The 18,268-nt window shown below is 40.8% G+C and overlaps 1 protein-coding gene across 3 annotated transcripts in view; it reads right to left on the bottom strand.

Moving 5' to 3' along the window:
- SLC17A8 (solute carrier family 17 member 8) overlaps nt 1-14,818 on the bottom strand; it is a 54,422-nt gene extending 39,604 nt beyond the window's left edge. For all 3 annotated transcript variants that reach the window (XM_020982298.2, XM_078149403.1, XM_078149400.1), the window contains exon 1: nt 14,718-14,818. In XM_020982298.2, coding sequence (XP_020837957.1) covers nt 14,718-14,818 — 101 coding nt within the window. The remainder of the gene's footprint in view (nt 1-14,717) is intronic.
- Nucleotides 14,819-18,268: the final 3,450 nt, after the last annotated feature.

Below are 18,268 nucleotides of genomic sequence, written 5' to 3'. Positions count from 1 at the left end.
TTTCTTCCCAGGATCCATAGCCATAACAATTTCTACTTCTGAGGTGCTAGATATGAGTTTTCTCAATCATGGTTCAGAGCAGTTCCTACCACCATGTGCAGTAGATAAAGGGATGAAGTGATGTAAAACTGTGAGATTATTGCTGGCAACATGCCTTGTCTATTGCCCCATAAAGCAAGTGGGCACTGGTCAGTGACCAGGGATCCCCATGGGGTGAATATGCAGGCTGAGTGCTATGCATACCTTGATTGGCCCCCATCAAGGCTTGGGAGGGGAAATCTGTATGTTTGCCTCAACTGGCCCCCCACTGAGGCTTGAGGGGATTTAGAGGAGTGCACAAGTTGTGCTGGTCTCAGCTGACCCCATCGAGAGGAGGGGTAGTGGCCCCCCACTTCACACCAGCCCCTGTGAGAAGGGTTGTTAGGGAATGCTGTAGTAATGTTCCCATTATCAGTAAACTCCCTTTGAGAAAACTAGACTAGAATAAAGCTAGCTTATTTAACCCCTTATTATGACTCCATTCCTGTCTTCCTGTCTGACCGGATCAAAAGTGAACCTGCTAGTGAGAGAGGTGCTAGAAGCCCTCCTGTGTCTCTTTCCTAAGAAATGGTGTCGTTGGTGTGTTTACTTGTTGAACACACTTTCAAAAGGTTTGTTTTTTTTAATTCTTACCTCCTTCCTCTTAATAGTTAAGTGGACATCTAGAAGCACAGAATGGAACGTATAATGTGAAACTTGTCTGATTTGCTGGTTTGTTTTGCTTAGCTTTGTTATAAGGGAAGGCTGAGGGAGTGCTTTACATGCACCACCCAACTTAATTCATATTCAGTTTGTATATATGGGATGTCCCAAAAGTCTTAGTGCCATTTTAAGCTTTGCAAGAAGCTGTTACATAAACTTTACAGGAGAAGATGGGGGAATCTTCTGCCATTATAGAAGAATAGGGAACAGTCTGGCTTGTCTACCTGCTATCACTCATTGTCGCCACCTGACCAGCTTATCTCCTTATCCTAACATCCCTGGCAACTCTTTTACTCCCATTCAGTTTTAAACTACCATAAGACTTTTGGGATACCCTATATTTTATAAATTGTAATCGGTAGAAGTTTTCTCCTCCATTAGAATATAAGCTCCCTAAGGGCAGGGACTGCTTCAGGGACTGTCTTTGTCTCCTCAGTATCTAGCCTAGTGACTGGATCAAATACCTGATGCTCACACATATCTGATCCATCCATCTGGATGTGCCCTCCAATGATGCATATGGTGACTCACCCATGCCTGATCATGCTATAGGACACTTGTCCATGTTCTCTCTTCGCTCCAGGGGGATCTACCCAAAATACTAGAGGGCTTTAATTTCTTCTGACCCAGCTGATCAACCACCAAGCACTACTGAGTGCTAACTATATACCTGGCACTGTGTTAGACCCTAGGGCTAAAGACACAAAAATAAAAGCCCTTTCATCTTTAAGAAGTTTACGTTCTAAAAAAAAAATAAAAACAAAAAAAAAAAGAAGTTTACATTCTAAAGAGACAGCAGATATGTCATGACTTTACAAGAGTATGAGGGAATGCTCTGACTCTCCACCCAATGTCACTTTTTCTCACCACCTTAAGATGCGCTCATCTTCTCTTCCTAGCATATATTTCTCTAATGATCTCTTCTAGGCAATGAGGTGGTGCAGTAGACAGAGCATTGGGCTTAGAGTGAGAAAGACCTGAGTTCAAATCCAGCCTCACTTGTTAGCTGCGTGACTCTTAACAAGTCACTTAACTTCTGTTCACCACAGTTTCCTCATCTGAAAAATGTGGATAATAATAGCACCTACTTCCCAGGGGGTGGTGTGAGGATCAAATGAGATAATATTTGTAAAACTCTTAGCACAGTGCCTGGCACACAGTAAGTGCTTGATAAATACGTGTTCCCTTCCTCCCTTCCCCAAGACTGTCCCTGCTCTCAAGGGGTTAATATTCTAATAGAGGGAGACAACCCACATAGGAGATTAGCGGCCAGGGAAGAAGGGAATTTTGGTCCAGCAAGTTGCAGGGATGGTCAGTGGGGCCATAAAGGAGTAAGCTGACATGCAATTTACGAATTCAATTACAGGGTAAAATTTTCTTGAATGCTGTCATTCATCCCCTTACATATAAAGAGTTCAAATTGATTAATTGCATATATTGCCTTCTTTTTATTAAAATTATCTGGTTGGAGAGTTTTATTACAGAATGGTTTTCCCATAACACCTTCAATAGATACTATTTCAGAGGTGTGCAGCTTAACAAATTATTTTATAGCACATAATTCAGTATATGAGAAGCAGAGTGATTTAGTGGAGAAATGGCAAGGCATGGGATTGGTATCATTTCCTTTCTTTCATTGGTAGGAGCTTTCATTTCTTTCACTGAGGGGCTTAGGCTCACTTTTCCATACAGAGAGAATTTTATTTTTTAAGAAAAAACTTGTGGCTCAGTTGAGGCACCATATACATTACTCTTCATTCATTTACAGTTTTAAAGAGATTATAACTCAAGCTAGACATCATTTATCAAGAATAAAAGAAACTGTTTGCACCCTTACCATTTGGCAACATTCTAATGGTACTCACAGAAATGTTCTCACTCAGACTTTGCCTCCTTCCTCCAGTTCAGCAGACCATTAACAACCAAGTCCCCTGACTCAAAATTCAGCATTCTTTGCATTGTAAGGAAGCAAAATAGCTAACAGGAGAGTTCAGCTAAAATATAAGTCATAAACCACCCAACCTTTCTAAAGCATAAACTTGGCAATCCCCATGCTCCCAGCAATTTGCAGGCTCCCAGGGCATGGTAATTGGAACAAGAGGATGGCAACATTTGCTCCCAACGTCTGCCATTTGTTCATCCCAAAATAACTGAAATCTCATGTCAGGAACTGCTTTGATTCATAGTGATGTGTATGTGTGTATATGTACATGTATGTATGTATGTGTGTATGTATGTATATATATAAATGTGTGTATATGTGTGTATATATGTATATGTATATACCTATCTCTATATGTGTGTACCTATGCTTATGTGTGTATATATATATATGTGTATACATATCTATATACCCATCTCTATATATATGTGTGTGTGTATATGTGTATGTATACTTATGTGTATGTATAAGTGTGTATATCTATATATCTATTTCTATATGTATGCATATGTGTGTATATGTATGTGTTTATATATGTATATATGTGTGTGTGTCTCTCTGTATACCTGTCTCTAGATATGTGTGTATGTGTATGTGCATATGTATGTTTATGTATATGTGTGTGTATCAATATACCTATCTTTATATATGTATGGGTATTGTGTATGCATGTTTCTGTGTGTGTGTATATATCTATATACCCATCTCTGTTTTCATGTATATGTGTGTATATATGTATATATATGTGTGTGTGTGTGTCTATCTATATATACCTATCTCTCTACATACCTATCTCTCTCTATATGTGTATATGTGTATTGTGCATGTATGTTTCTGTGTGTATGTGTGTATGTGTATATAGATATACCTATCTCTATATATGTATGTTATGTGTATTGTGTATGTTTCTGTGTGTATATATCTATATACCTATCTCTCTACAGATGTTTGTATGTATGTGTATGTATATGTGTGTATATATAATGTGTGTATATCTATATATTTATATGTATGTATGTGTAAATGGATATAGATATAGATATCCCTAGCACCCATGTAATCAGCTATAAGAAGGGTGGGGCACCTGCCCAGGTCATGCAAAGCTGAGAAGGGTAGAAAGTATATAAAATACACATTTATCATTTCCAAATGGGCCCTGCTATTAGCATCACAGAATTTGAGGTCATCTGGTCCAATCCCCTTGCTTTACAAGAGGGGGAGGCTGAGACTCAGGGAAACTAAGTGACATGCCAAGGTCACATAGGTACTAAGTGTCAGAGGAGAGGATTTGAACCCAGGTCTTTTAACTGCAGAACCAGTGCTCTTTCTGCAGAGGCAATTTCAGATTCTCTCCTCTAATGCAAAAGTAGGTAGTTATAGTGCTGTGGGCAATAAAATTGCATTAGTAGCAATTTGAGCCTGGACACTAAATCACACACACACACACGCATACACCCCCCCCCAAGAGGTAGCATCCCAGGAGGTCAACAACCCCACACCCAGCCAACCACAGCCCTGGGTCGTGTCATCGTGCTCTTGGACTAAAGAGGCACATCCACGGCTCTCAGTTCTCTTTTTGTGTTGATACTTTTGGTTTGGCATCACCTTCATCTCTAATTGTATCCCTCCTCCCTCTCTTCCGCAGTGACTTATCTCTTCTAATGAAGAATAAAAGAGAGAGAGAGAGAAACACAGTTTGTCAAAACTAACGGTAGATCATATTATTTTCAAAGGACTGAAGAAAACTAAGAAAAACAACACTTATTGCAAAGATAACACTTAGGAATTCCTAAAGTGATTAGGTCCAACAAACACCTTGCCCAAGTGCAAACCACCAGGACGATGCCTTCTGGGCCAACGACCTCCATCAATTTTTCTATTATTTTATCTTGAGGCCTGAATACAGTATGATCCTAAGGTGGAAGAGGGAGGAAGAGGCATTTCTTTCCAAAAGTGAGAGACAGAAAGAGACAGAGACAGACAGAGAGACAGAGAGAGAGAAGAAAGGAAGAAAGAAAGGGGAGAAGGGGAGAGGGAGAGAGAGAGAGAGAGAGAGAGAGAGAGAGAGAGAGAGAGAGAGAGAGAGAGAGAGAGAGAGAGAGAGAGAGAGAGAAAAGAAAGAAAAAGAAAAGAAGGAAGGAAGGAAGGAAGGAAGGAAGGAAGGAAGGAAGGAAGGAAGGAAGGAAGGGAGGGAGGGAGGGAGGGAGGGAGGGAGGGAGAGAGGAGGGAAGGGAGAGAGAGAGAGAGGAGAGAGAGAGAGAGAGAGAGAGAGAGAGAGAGAGAGAGAGAGAGAGAGAGAGAAAGAAAGAAAGAAAGAAAGAAAGAAAGAAAGAAAAAAAGAAAGAAAGAAAGAAAGAGAGGGAGAGAGAAAGAAAGAAAGAAAGAAAGAGAGAGAAGAGAGAGAGAGAGAGAAGAAAGAAAGAAAGAAAGAAAGAAAGAAAGAAAGAAAGAAAGAAAGAAAGAAAGAAAGAAAGAAAGAAAGAAGTCTATCATGTCCCTACCTGGTGTTTTGCCCCTGTTTAAAACCAAGCAAGCCTAATCACTAACAAAATCCATACATTTAGTTCCTAAACTACATAAGGAAGCAATGAAAGGAGCAACAGTAAAACGAGCTCTGGACCCAGAGGTGAGCTGGAGGCAGCTCCAGCTGGCAGGGCTCATTGTTAAATTATCGGTGCAAGCGCTCACATCTTTTGAAAATTGGCAAGTGCTACAAATTAGGACTTGATTTGTTGCTTTGTTGGTTCCCTAGATTTAAGAAAGTGATGAAGAAATGTTAATAATAATGCAGATTAAATTTCAAAATTAATCTGTGAAAACATTCCTTCCCCCACAAAGAGCTGGTTGTTAAACATTTATTATTACAGTCCTACCTAGGCCTGCATTTGAATCTTGCCTCTGACACAATAACCATGTGACCATATTTTTGAATAGCTGTACTTCTCAATGAAAATTAAAACAAACCTTATGTTTAAAATTTTTTGTCTAACCATTCTCCATCCCCCCAAAGTGGATTCAATTTTTAAAATATTGATAGACTGCTAAGTGCTTACCACTGTCCTGGACTCTGGAGGTATAAAGACAAACAATGAAAACAAGAAGTTTAAAGAAGCTCACATTCTACTGGAGGAAAATAACAATTACACAGGTCATGAAACACAAAACATCAACCAAAAAAAGTGATTTAAGGAAGAGTAGAAGAGCAGTAGCAATTGAGGGGAGAGGAGAGGGAGGAGGGCAGGATCAAAAAAGGCCTGGTACAGGAGGTAACACTTGGGCTAAGCCTTGAAGGGGGCTAGGAGTCCCAAGAGAGGGAGGTGAAAAGGAAAAGCATACCAGGAAGGGGAATCAGCCTGTACAAAAACACCAAGGCAGGAAATTGGACAGGGAATCACAAGTAGACCTGTTTGGCTAGAACATAGGGTAGATAAGGGGTAATGATGGGAAACTAATTTGGAAAGATAGGTAGGAGCTACTTTGTGGAGAGCTTTAAATGTGCAATAGAGGAGTTTTATTTTATCTTGAGGCACTTGGGAGCCACTGAAGCTTTTTGGATAAGGAGAGTGCATGATTAGATCTCAGTTTGGGAAAAGGATAGATTAGAGGCAGGGGAGCTTGGAGATAGAGGGATCAAATAGGTGGTTATTTCAATAGACCAGGTCAAAGGTGAAGAAGGCCTGAACTTGGAAGGTACCTATATGGGTGGAGCAAAGGGCCCAAATGCAGTCATTACAAAGAGTGATTTGAGAAGACGTGGCAACTGGTTTTAGATGAGAGAGGAGTAAAGATGGGTATGAAACACGGTCAAGGATTACCCTAATGTTGCTAAACCGGGTGATTAGAAAGATGGTGGAGCCTTTGAAGTCCAGACTTGCTGACCTCCTGGAAAGCTACCCTTTGGGGAGTCATCTAGTGTCCTGGCTCAAATTGCCATTGAAGTGATTTCTTGCCAACAGTTCCATAACTGCCTAATTTTGCATCAGAGGCAAGAATCTGAAATTACCTCTGCAAAAAAAGTATTGGAGGGACAGCTAGATGACACAGTGGATAAAGCTCCAGTCTTGGAGTCAGGAGGACCTGAGTTCAAATCCAGCCTCAGACACTTGACACTTATTAGCTGTGTGACCCTGGGCAAGTCACTTAACTCCATTGCCTTACCCCCTCCCAAAAAAAGGCACTGGTTCTGGGGTTGGAAGACCTAGGTGCGAAACCTCCTTCTGACACTTAGTATCTGTGTGACCTTGAACAAGTTCAGAGGAAGGAGTATTTGAGGGGGCAGGGCAGAAAGAAGATAATATACTCCAATATACACACTGAGTTTGAAATGTGTGAGTCAACCAAGTGGAAATCCTCAGTCAGTACTTGGCCATGACCAATAATACCCAAGAAATCACTTGAAAAGTTAACTCAGTAATTCAGTAAAATTCCATTAATTTATACCTCATAAAATTAAAACTTGGGGGCTTTCACTCAAAGGCTGAGCTAAAAGTTTACCTTCACTCTGTAAGAAGAATATTTGTAAGACTCATGGCTGACTTCTGACACCTACTGGCTCAGTGACTCGAGGGGGTCCATTTCATATCTCAGTACCCCAAGACACTCTTAAGTCTCTAAGTTGCAGAGCAGGTGCTAATAAGCATTGGTAAAGGAAGCTTCCTCACTGGGAGAGGAGAAGGAGGAGGAGGAGGAGCAGGAAAGGTAGGAAGGAGGGAGAGAGAGAGGAAGGAAGGAAACCAAGTGAAGGGAAGGGAAGGAGAAGAGAGGGGAGGCAAGGAGAGGGAAGGAATATTTGTGTAGTACCTACCATGGGCCAGGAATTGTGTTAAGTACTTTACAAATATTATCTTATTTTCATCCTCACAACCCTGGGAGGTAGTTGCTATTATGATCGCATTTTGCAGTTGAAGAAGCTGAGAATGTTAAGTAATTTGCTCAGGGTCACACAGCTACTAAGTGTCTGTGGCAGAATTTGAACTCGAGTCTTCCTGATTTTAGGTCCACTCCTCTCTTCAATGAGCCTCCTCACTGCCCCATATGCAAAATAAATACAAGAGAATGAGGAAGAGGGAAAACATCAGACCTTGGAGTGGAAAGTGTTGTGGATAGGAAAGATTAGATTGCTTCTAAGGTCCCTCGAAGATTTTATATTTAATAGGTGAATTCTGGAGATTGCCAATGGTTTGAAAAATCTTCAGGGACAGAGAAGGGGAGTCTAACCAGGAACAACTGTGCATTGGGAAAATACAGTGATTCTGGAGTCAGACAACATAGGTTCAAATCCCATCTCTGATGCTCATCCTTTATATGTGACCTTGAGCAAGTCTTTTCACATCTATGGGCCTCAGTTTCCTTAACTGTAAAATTAGGGAGTTGAACTAATGACTTCTAAGGCCCCTTCAGGCTCAAGGTCTATGATTCAGTGAACTAAAAAGTTATTTCCTTACTAAATGTTCTTGACTTTATGAGTTTCCAAAGCCAAACAGAAAAAAAAATCCATTCCTTAGAGGCCAGCCTATTGGTGGGGAGGTTCTTCGGGCTTAGCTAGGCTGGTCCTCTGTCACAGCTTTTCACCAGGCAGGTCATCCAAGCCTTCCAAGAGAGGCTGCCAGAGTTTCTGTTTTTCTACTGTAACTTTTGAAAACCCAGCATCACTCCCATATGATGGTGAGTGCTCAGAGAAAGATTTAATTAGGAAAGAAACTATAGCTATAACCAAGACTTTGACTCAGGGCTCAGAATTTTGAGGGTGCTAATAGCACTTGCAAGTCCTTCAATCACTCTGGGTTGAACTCCTATTTCACCTGTGCTTACCACCCCAAGGTATCCTAGGATCGATGTCTCCCACACCACCACCCAGCAATGGAGGTCGCCTTTTATGCCATTTGCCCCCAAGCACAAAGATACTTAGTTACCACTCAGAAATGAACTTCTTTCCTAAGAAATGAAGTCATTCAGTTAGTCATCAACATTTATTAAGCGCTTACTATGTGCTAGGCAGTATGCTAGGCACTGAGGATACAAAGAAATGGCAAAAGATAGTCCCTGCACTCAAGGAGCTTACAATCTAATGATTTTAATGACCTTCTCTCAAAGCTTCTTTTACCCTGGATACCAGTAGGTCTTTTGAATTGCATTCTTAGAAATGCCAAGCTATTGTTGTTTTTCTAAATAGAGGTGAGGGAGCTCTGTGGGCTGCATTAGTATGGATGTTCCTTCTTCACAGACAACAGTCTTATGGAACAGGGGAGCCCCAGTTCTTAAGGAATGCTAATGAGCCATGTGCTTTAGCCTTTGGGTGCTGCCAAAAGTATTTACTCACAGTTCAAATGTTCGCAGTAATTGTGGAGAAACTTGAAAAAAAAATCTGGACCCATAGTGAGAGTGCTTCTACTTTGTTTTGGCAGGTGTGCTAACTTACCTTTAATGTGATATGGCTGACTTTCTACCTCCACCCTTGGTTTATCTTTTGCTCAAGTACAGCAGCGATGTGCCGAGGGGAGTTGATGCTATCAAGTGGAAAGAATACTGACTCCAGAGTCGGAGGATGTGAGATTCAAAACTCCCCTATGATAGTTAGTGTCTGTGTGACTTCAGGTAATCACTTCATTTTCCAGAGTCTCTGTTTTCCTTATCTGTTAAAACGACAGGGCTAGAATACTGGAAGCTGCAGTGTATTTGGAGACAGATGATGAGTTAAAATTCTGATTCTCCCACTTCCAAGATCCCTTCCGACGTGAAATCTGATGCATTTCTAGGATAGGAAACTCATTAGTTCACAAGATCTCTTCCCATTCTATGGTTGAAAAGTTCTGAATGTTTAAATGAATGGTCTTTCTCTTGGGCTGAAATTTGCCTCCTTGTAATTTACTGTATTTGTTGAGTGATGAATTTGAAGACCTGGATTGGAATCCTACCATAAACCCTTAAGAAGAGGAGAGTCACAATCTCTAGGACCATCAGTTTCCTCATCTATAAAAAGAAATGGTTGGACATGGTCTCTGAGGTCCCTTCTAGCTCTAGAGCTAGAGCTCTACATGGTGCTACCACCTCTTCCAACCTGTTTCCTCCTGTTAATAATAGCATCTACCTCCCAGCCTTAGTTTCCTCCAAATGCTCTGTATTTTAAGTTTCAACCTCCTAGGAGAGTATAACAGTGATTCTAAGCTACTGATTGCTTAAACCTTGTCATCATGTGCTTGTGAGAGTCTTTTCTGTTATTGCGGTTCAGTCGTGTGAGACTCTTCATGATCCCATTTAGAGTTTTCTTGGCAAAGATAGTAGAGTGGTTTGTCATTCCTTCTCCAGCTCATTTGGCAGATGATGAAAATGAGGTAAACAGGGTTGTGAGGTGCTCAGGGTCACACAGCTAGAGGCTGGATTTTAACTCAGGTCTTTCAGACTACACTTTCCACCTTGCTGCCTAACTGTATTAAACAGTTGTTTTTGTTTTTGTGAACAGGAAATAAATACCTGCCCCATACCTGATATGTATTGTACATTGGATGACTTCCTGTTCTCCAACTGGGGAGACCCTAGACATTAGACAAAACCCAATCCTTAGGTATTTCCCCCCCAAGCACCATAGGAGGAATGTTAAGAGGTCAAGAAAGGAAGTCTTTTTTCTGTGTCATGGACCCCTTAGCAATCTGGTGAAACCTATGGACCCCTTCTCAGAATCACGTTTTTAAATGCATAAAATGCATAGGATTACAAAGGAAATAAATTATATTGAAATATAGTCATCAAACTATTTTTAAGAAATTTTTTTTTAAAAATAGTTCATGGACCTGGGTTAAGAACCCTTGTTTTAGATAGTGAGGTTCCCCTATTACTGAACCCAGTGAAGATAATGTCAGTCCAAAGTAGAGGGGTCCTTAAATGGAGGAGAGATTACTGAGCCCAGTAGTAATTCTAATTGTTAGCTTTGCTGCCAAAGGTGAAAATTTTAATAGTATATTAGAAATGGAAATAATCACCACTAGCTACCAGTAGTCCTAGTAATAATAATTGTTGAAATTTGTATAGCATTTTGAGGTTTCAGAGCACTTGATTTATTATCTCATTATATTCCCACATCAACCCTACAAAGTAGATGCTACAGATATTATCAGCCCCATTTTACAGATGAGACAGCTTAGGCCCAAGAGAATTCACTACAGCAATATTTTTTCAGAGATGTAGGAAGCACCCATCCCTGCCATGAGGACCAAGCAGCTGTAGCAACCATAAAGTCACATTTAAGCTTGGGGAAGAAAGATAGCATGGATCCTGATATTGGGAAGGAGGCACCTGTACACAACAGTTCCTCCTTGTGGAGAGAAAATGCCAAAGCATGGGACCTTCTCCCACTCCCTAAAGAAAAATCAAGATTCTAAGGAGACTTCAACGTTGCAGCAACTAAGCTTCTATTCTATTTCCACCTAAAGAAATAAGGATGATGGGAATATTAGGGTTTGCTACATATAGAGATGATTCGAAGAATCCTACAGCCACCATTTATTAGGCTAAACTAGAGGAAGAAAGGTATGGTGGAATGCTTACCGGACCTGATGTCAAGAGACTGGGACCTGGGTTCAAACCTAGACTGGCATACTTACTAGCTGAATGACCATGGACAAATTACTTCATCCCCTTGAGCCCGTTTCCTTATCTGTAATAATACCTGTAGAATCTCCCTTACAAGGACATTGTGAGATTCATGGGGTTATAGATTTAAAGTTAGAAGGGATCCTAGAGGTTACTAAGACCAACACTCTCTTCTTATAGATTAAGAAACTGAGGCACAGAGAGATTTAGTGACTTGGGGAGGCATAGCTAGTAAGTATCTAAAGGAGAATTTGAACTCAAGTCTTCGCCCTATCCACTACACCACATTGTATATAGAGTATTTTGGAAAAATTTCAAATTGCTAGATAAATGCAAGGAAATTTGGTGATTTGCTTTTTTAAAATTTGTGATGTTTTCAGTGAGGAGGAAATTCCTCTCACTGATATAGACTAGCTACTCATCTGTAACCTACATCTTTAGTTACCTGGGAGAACTGAGAAATGAGAGATGAAGTGATTTGTCCATGGTGATAAACCTAGTATGCTTCAGAGGCAAGACTTGATTCTTCTTTGCATAATGCATCACTCCTCCTAAATGACACATTATTATTATTGTTGTTGTTGTTGTTGTTGTTGTTGTTGTTGTTTTTCCCAGTCTCTCTTATTCTTTTGTATGGAATGGCCCCCTTTGACAGCAGTCTGGGGACATCTATGGATGGCTTCTCAGAATCATATTTTTAAATCCATTAAATAAAATGCATAGGAATACAAAGGAAATCAATTATATTGAAATATAGTCAACAACATATTTTTTTAAAAGTTCCTGGACCTATGGCTAATAACCTCTGCTCTAAATGGCAAGCAAAGGGAGAAGGAGCTGAGATGAAGAATAGGTGGGAAATTGTATGTTTGTTATGTCCATAATAGTCCTGTGGCTGTCGCGTAACACCATACCTACAATGCTGTTCAAGGCAGACCGCAGAAGTGTGCCTCTGACCTCTTTTTCATGAAACAATCCACACTAAAGAGGAGATTATATTCCCTAGGAGATCAGGAAGTTGTTCAGATACATGCTTTAAGGTCTCCTACTAGCCTATAGATTCAAGAATCCACAATCTAGGGGCAGCTAGGTGGCGCAGTGCATAGAGTTCCAGCCTTGGAGTCAGGAAGACCTGAGTTCAAATGTGACCTCAGACACTTGACACTTATCTAGCTGTGTGACCCTGGGCAAGTCACTTAAGCCCAATTGCCTCACCAAAAAAGGCAAAAAAAAAAAGAATTCACAATCTACAATTCAAGAATGAAGTCTGTGTTTTTCAGAGATCAAAAAATATTTGGGAGTGAAGGGGAGAAAGGCAATACACCTCTAAGAAAACAAACAGTTCGATTTTTAAAAAAAACCTCACCAAATATTATTGGAATGACAAATTCATAACAGGTCTTACAAACAACAATCCTGATTTGTGTGGCAATTTAATATTTATAAATGCTGCAAAGAGGAGTGTACTGGGGATTAAAGCAGTGACTCCAAGTTCCCAAACTGGATTTTTTTAGCTTGTTCATTGAGCACTTCCTGCCTTGCTGCTACAGACAATTTAAATCATATTGCCTTTGTCTGTCGGTTCCATTTAAGAAAGGGGAGGAGTTCCTTTATATGGTTGGATTATCGTGGAAGCATAGATTCAGTGTTTTAAGGAACCTGAGAAGTCATCTGGCCCAACCCTTTCATTTTACAGAAGGGGATTCCCAGGCCCAGGTTGTCAAAGAGACTTGCCCAAGGTCACACAGCTAGTTAAAGAAAGTATCAGAACTGAGATCCAAAGTCAAGTCCAGAAGGAATTGGAAATTGTTGGATGCGGCATTTGGGGTAAAAAAAAATCAATCTTTTCACAAGAATCTGTTGTTAAGCATTTCCTAGGTGTGATGCTCTGCACAGTGAACTAGCAGTCAGTCTATTAAAGGTTCATTGTGGGTCTGGTAGAACTTTAGATTAAGAAGAAAATTCAACCAGGTACTCAATCCAATTTTCCTAGCTAAATATTTGCTTAAAAAAAATTAAAAGAATGATTTCACCATCATGAATTCCTCTCTGTTCCCTCTCAACACCCTTCAGGACACTAAGGCACCAAGACGAGCTGTGATTACTTAAATATAATGACATTATTAAAGTAAGTATTAAATTAAATACCACTGCACCAGTCTATACACTTAAAGAGAGGTTCGATTCAATGCATTTTTTGTGTAGGGGCTCTTTTTATGGATCAACCTCCTATAAGTTTAAGCAAACACAAATGCACAGGAAAATCTGTTGGAAAATGACAAGGTATACATAAGATATTCTCACTCCCAAGGAGAGGCAATCACACCACCACAATCAGAATACATGCAGATCTTAAGAAAGGAAGCTTATTTTTATTTACATGCTGATACAACCGATGAATCACTTTCACCTTGTATTCAAAGATAAAAAGCACCAATTCTTATTACAAAACTCACATAGAAACTTGGTCTCTCTTTTAAAAATCCATAAATTAAAGTGTCCCATCCCTTCAAATACTTGAAACTGTTTAATCATAATCTGACAGGTTTTTTGAGAAGCATTTCTTTTAATAATCACACACTGGATTGTATTTTTATAAACGGTTTTCTTTCTTTTTGCACAAGCTCTCAGAATCCTCCATTTTCCATGATACAAGTCCTTAATCTTTGCTTCTCCCTGAATGTGAATGATGGGCTTTTGTTGTAAGATGACCTGATCTTATTATGCTCAAACTATCTACACTTTATCCTTCTCACCTTAGACAAGTCACACATAGATACCTTGTATAATTTCTAAGTTTAAAAATACTTGCTTGTGTAATTCTGTAATGAAAGACTTCATTAGAAACTTAATATTAAATCCCAACACAAGCAACTTATCTTGCTTAGTAACTCTTTAAAGTAGCATTATCTGTAAAAACAAAACAAAATCCAGGAAGCCACCTAAAGAAGAAGGGAAATTGCTAAATAAATCGTGGTCCATTCATATCATAAAACACTGCAGTGGTCTTATGACATAAGTGTAGGGAACATAAAGAAAGCTGGAAAGACCTTTGGGAAATAGTGCAAAGTGATGTCATCCCCATTTACAGTAATAGAATCAAGACTATTCATCATTTGGAGGGTAATCAGATAGAGCACAGGAGGTGCATTTTAACTAGGAGCCCTGTCCACGTTCAGTATTGCCATCTTAGCAGGAAATGTCATACCCCCCCCAATCTTCTCCAGCTCAGAGTTATAGGCACCCCCTCCATGCCACATTCATCTCTTCCATCTGCCTTCAATCCTAGCGGGGGAGTGGAACACATTTCTGGGTGTGTTCTGAGCTCAACAATATAGTTTTGACATTTCTTTTAAAATCTCTTATAAACAGTTACAGTGCCTGGTCTGTTTAGCTGACACAAGATAAAATTAAGTCCTGAATTTGAATTTGGCAAGCAAAACTTTACCTTTGGAAAATGCCCAGCGAGTCACCAACCGCGTTCTTCACACTCTCTTTTCCCGGCTTCAGGAATTTTTCTTTGAAGGTAGTGAACCCCTTAAACGGCATGGTGAATGAGAGGCCCCTCTAGTGGGTTAGCTGCAATCATTCACTGTGTCCATCATTCTTGTTCATTTCCAGTTTGAGAGGCCCATGCAGAGTCCTCCCAGTAAGGCAAGTGACCACTCTTTCCCTGGGAAGTGCCAGGAAGATGAAATCCAATCAAGTTGTCCCACGATGGAAAAAAAAAAAAGCAATGGGGTATGGGGTCTGACAGCAATCAGGCTGGGGAGACTCCTTAGTAGAGCTAAAAGCGAAGCAGGACCTCGGCAGTGGCTCTCATATGCACAGACGATGAAGCTCAAGGCAGACTCCTAGGGGCTGCAGGTGGAGATGCTAAAGGGGGCACTCACTGAGGGACTTGGGAGAGAGGCACACCCCTGTGCTTTTGCTTCTCATTAGCCCTGCCTTGGCTGGGGTTGAGCTCTGTGCCCCACACCCACCTGCCTTTTCCTGGCTCAGCTGCGCCTCTCACTCCCAGATCCTCTTCAAGGGGATGCTATAGTAACCGGCATCATACCTGCCCGTCAATAGGCTCTCATCCAAAGCCGGCATCCAGGAGCAAAGTTGATTAAACATTTACAAGTTCTTTTCCAGCCCTGAGGACAGAGGATCAGGCAGCAAATACCCAGATACCTTGGGCAGAAGAATATCACTCCTTATTGGAGAGGCAGTGGGCGTATGGGGGAAAGAGCATTGAATTCTGAGTCAGAGGAACTGGGTTCAAATCCTGCCTTGATCTCTTACTACCTGTGAGCTGGTCTTAATTTCCCCATCTATAAAATGAGATGCTAGGGCTAGATGTTTTTGAGGTCCCTTCCAGCTCTATGACTTAGTCAACAGCTTCAACAGGGACATTTAGAGAGGAATTCAGGAGAAAGGCAATACTTATAACTCTTATTTTCCTAGAACTTTAAGGCATACAAAGCTCTTTCCTAATTTGTTGTTCAGTCATTTTCAGCCATGTCCAACTCTTCATGACCCCATTTGCGGTTTTCTTGGCAAAGATACTGGAGTGCTTTGCCATTTCCTTCTCCAGATCATTTTACAGATGAGGAAACTGAGGCACACAGGGTGAAGTGACTTACCGAGGGTCACACAGCTAGGAAGTGTCTGAGGCCCAATTTGAACCCAGGTCTTCCTGACTCTGGGCCTGGTGCTCCATCCATTGCATCATCTAGCTGCCATGTCATGTCACGTCACATGTTATGTTATATTTATTGCTTTGCTAGTTCTGTTCACTTCATTCTGCATCAGTTCCTATATGTCTTCTCTTGCTTCTCTGAATTCCTCATATCCATAATTTTTAATAATCAGTCAACAAATATTTAACAACAAGATGCAGCTAAGTAGCTCAATGGATACAGTGCTGGGCCTGGAATCAAGAGGAACTGAGTTCAAATCCAGTCTCAGACACTTACTAGCTGTGTGACCCTGGGTGAGTCACTTAACCTCTGTTTGCCTTGATCTACTGGAGAAGGAAATGGCAAACTACACCAGTATCTTTGCCAAGAAAACCCCATGGACGGTATTGATGTACTATGGCCCACATGGTCATGAAGATCTGGACAAGACTGAACACCAACAATCTTCAAATGATAAAGGTGTAGCAGTTTTCTGTCCTCATAAACACTTAGGTATGAGTCTGTGGTGACTAAAAGGACATTTGGTCCCTGGTCTTGAAAGCACTCTAGGAAGACCTCAGGAAGGCTGCACTGCAAATCACTCATTCAAACATTTTTTCAAAGCCTACTGTGTGAGCAGCATTGGCCCTAGGAGATGACCTGCCCATAAAGGACCGTGGCCATTCCCCGAAAGCAAACACAACCATGAGGTGGTGATTTAAGCATTTTCTCATTTAATATGATAGGAACTGAGCTATGGCAATGGTGGCTGGGCCAGAGAATCGACTCCAAGGCTCTATCCTCAACCAAATTAAAATACAATGACCCTCTCATTCAAGTTGCAAGAGATCCTAGAGTTATTTTGTGCTAACATTCTACCTTATGCAAGAATGTTCTCTATAACATTCCAACCTCTGCTGGAATACTTCCACAATGCAGAACTCATTACTTCACAAAGCAATCTATCTCTAACTGTTAGAGTTCTTCCTCATTCGGAACCGAAGTTGGCTCTCTATTGATCAGTTTCAGCTCTGGTGCTTTAAGGATTAAATCTGATCCCTCTTTCCCCATAGGTAAAGACAGCTGCCATGGCCCTGCTAATTCTTCTCCAATCCAAACATCTAGACTGTTCCTCATGGGATACGTTTGCCAGATCTGCTCATCGTTTTGGTTGACTTCCTTTAGCTATTCTCCAGTTAGTTGTGTTTGGTTGCTTTTTTATTCATGGTTGACTTTCCACGACCCCATTTTGGGCTTTCTTCATAAAGATACTGGAGTGGTTTGTCATTTCCTTCTCCACCTTATTTTATAGATGAGGAAATTGAGGCAAACAAGGTTAAGTGTCTTGCCCAGAGTCATACAGCTAGTGTCTGAGGCCATATTCAAATTCAGGTCTTCCTGACTCCAGGCCCACTGCTCTATGCACCATGGTGCCATCTAGCTGCCTTATTCTCCAGTTTGGCCATTTTCAAACATGGTATCCAGACCTGAATTTGACACTCCCAGGTATCTCCAACTGACTCTTTGTGAGGTCATTTGATTGGACAAGGATGCTATCCCAGCTCTGGGGTGGTTTTCCCATATATCTCCCATTAGGATTAGTAAATGCTCACAGTTATAGTGGAAGAAGGGATACTGGAGCTCAAGTCCCATTTCTCCAATGAATCATCCTTTGAATACTCCAGCCCATGTTGCTCTCCTGCTGCTTGGAAGTCCCACATTGCTATGCATTTATAGCACTTATCTTGGCCTTAAAAGATACACAAACACACATACACACACTCCCACATTATGTATCTTTTATTATATGGATTACTTTCATTAATAGCTCATTTACATAGTACTTAACATATACTATCTCATTTAATCTTCACACAACAACCCTGTGAGGTGCTATGATTGCCCCCATTTTGCAAACAAGGAACCTAAGGTAAAAAAAAAGTGACTTGCCCAAGGTCCCATAGCTACAAATTGTCTGAGGCAAGATTTGAACCCAGGTTTTCCTGACTTTATTCTCTAATCACCACCACCCAGCAAGGCAGCATGCAATAATCAATAGAAAGCTAGCCTCAAAGTCAGGAAGCCCTGGGTTCAAATCTTGCTTTTGATACCTACTAGCTGTGTGACTCTGGATAAGTCATTGATCCTTTCAGTGCTCTAGGCAGCTTAGTGCAAAATGTGTTGAATTCAGTCTTAGAGACATTAGTTACTGAGTATGACCCTGGGCAGGTCATATAAACTTTGAGCCTCAATTTCCTCGTTGTTAAAATGAGGATAATAACACCTCCTAAGGTGGTTGTATCAAATAACATATACAAAGAGCTTTGCAAACTTT

This window comes from Phascolarctos cinereus, unplaced genomic scaffold, assembly GCF_003287225.1.
Source record: "Phascolarctos cinereus isolate Bilbo 61053 unplaced genomic scaffold, phaCin_HiC Scaffold_1;HRSCAF=81, whole genome shotgun sequence".
Taxonomy (NCBI): domain Eukaryota; kingdom Metazoa; phylum Chordata; class Mammalia; order Diprotodontia; family Phascolarctidae; genus Phascolarctos; species Phascolarctos cinereus.
This window is presented reverse-complemented; position numbering and strand designations above follow the sequence as displayed.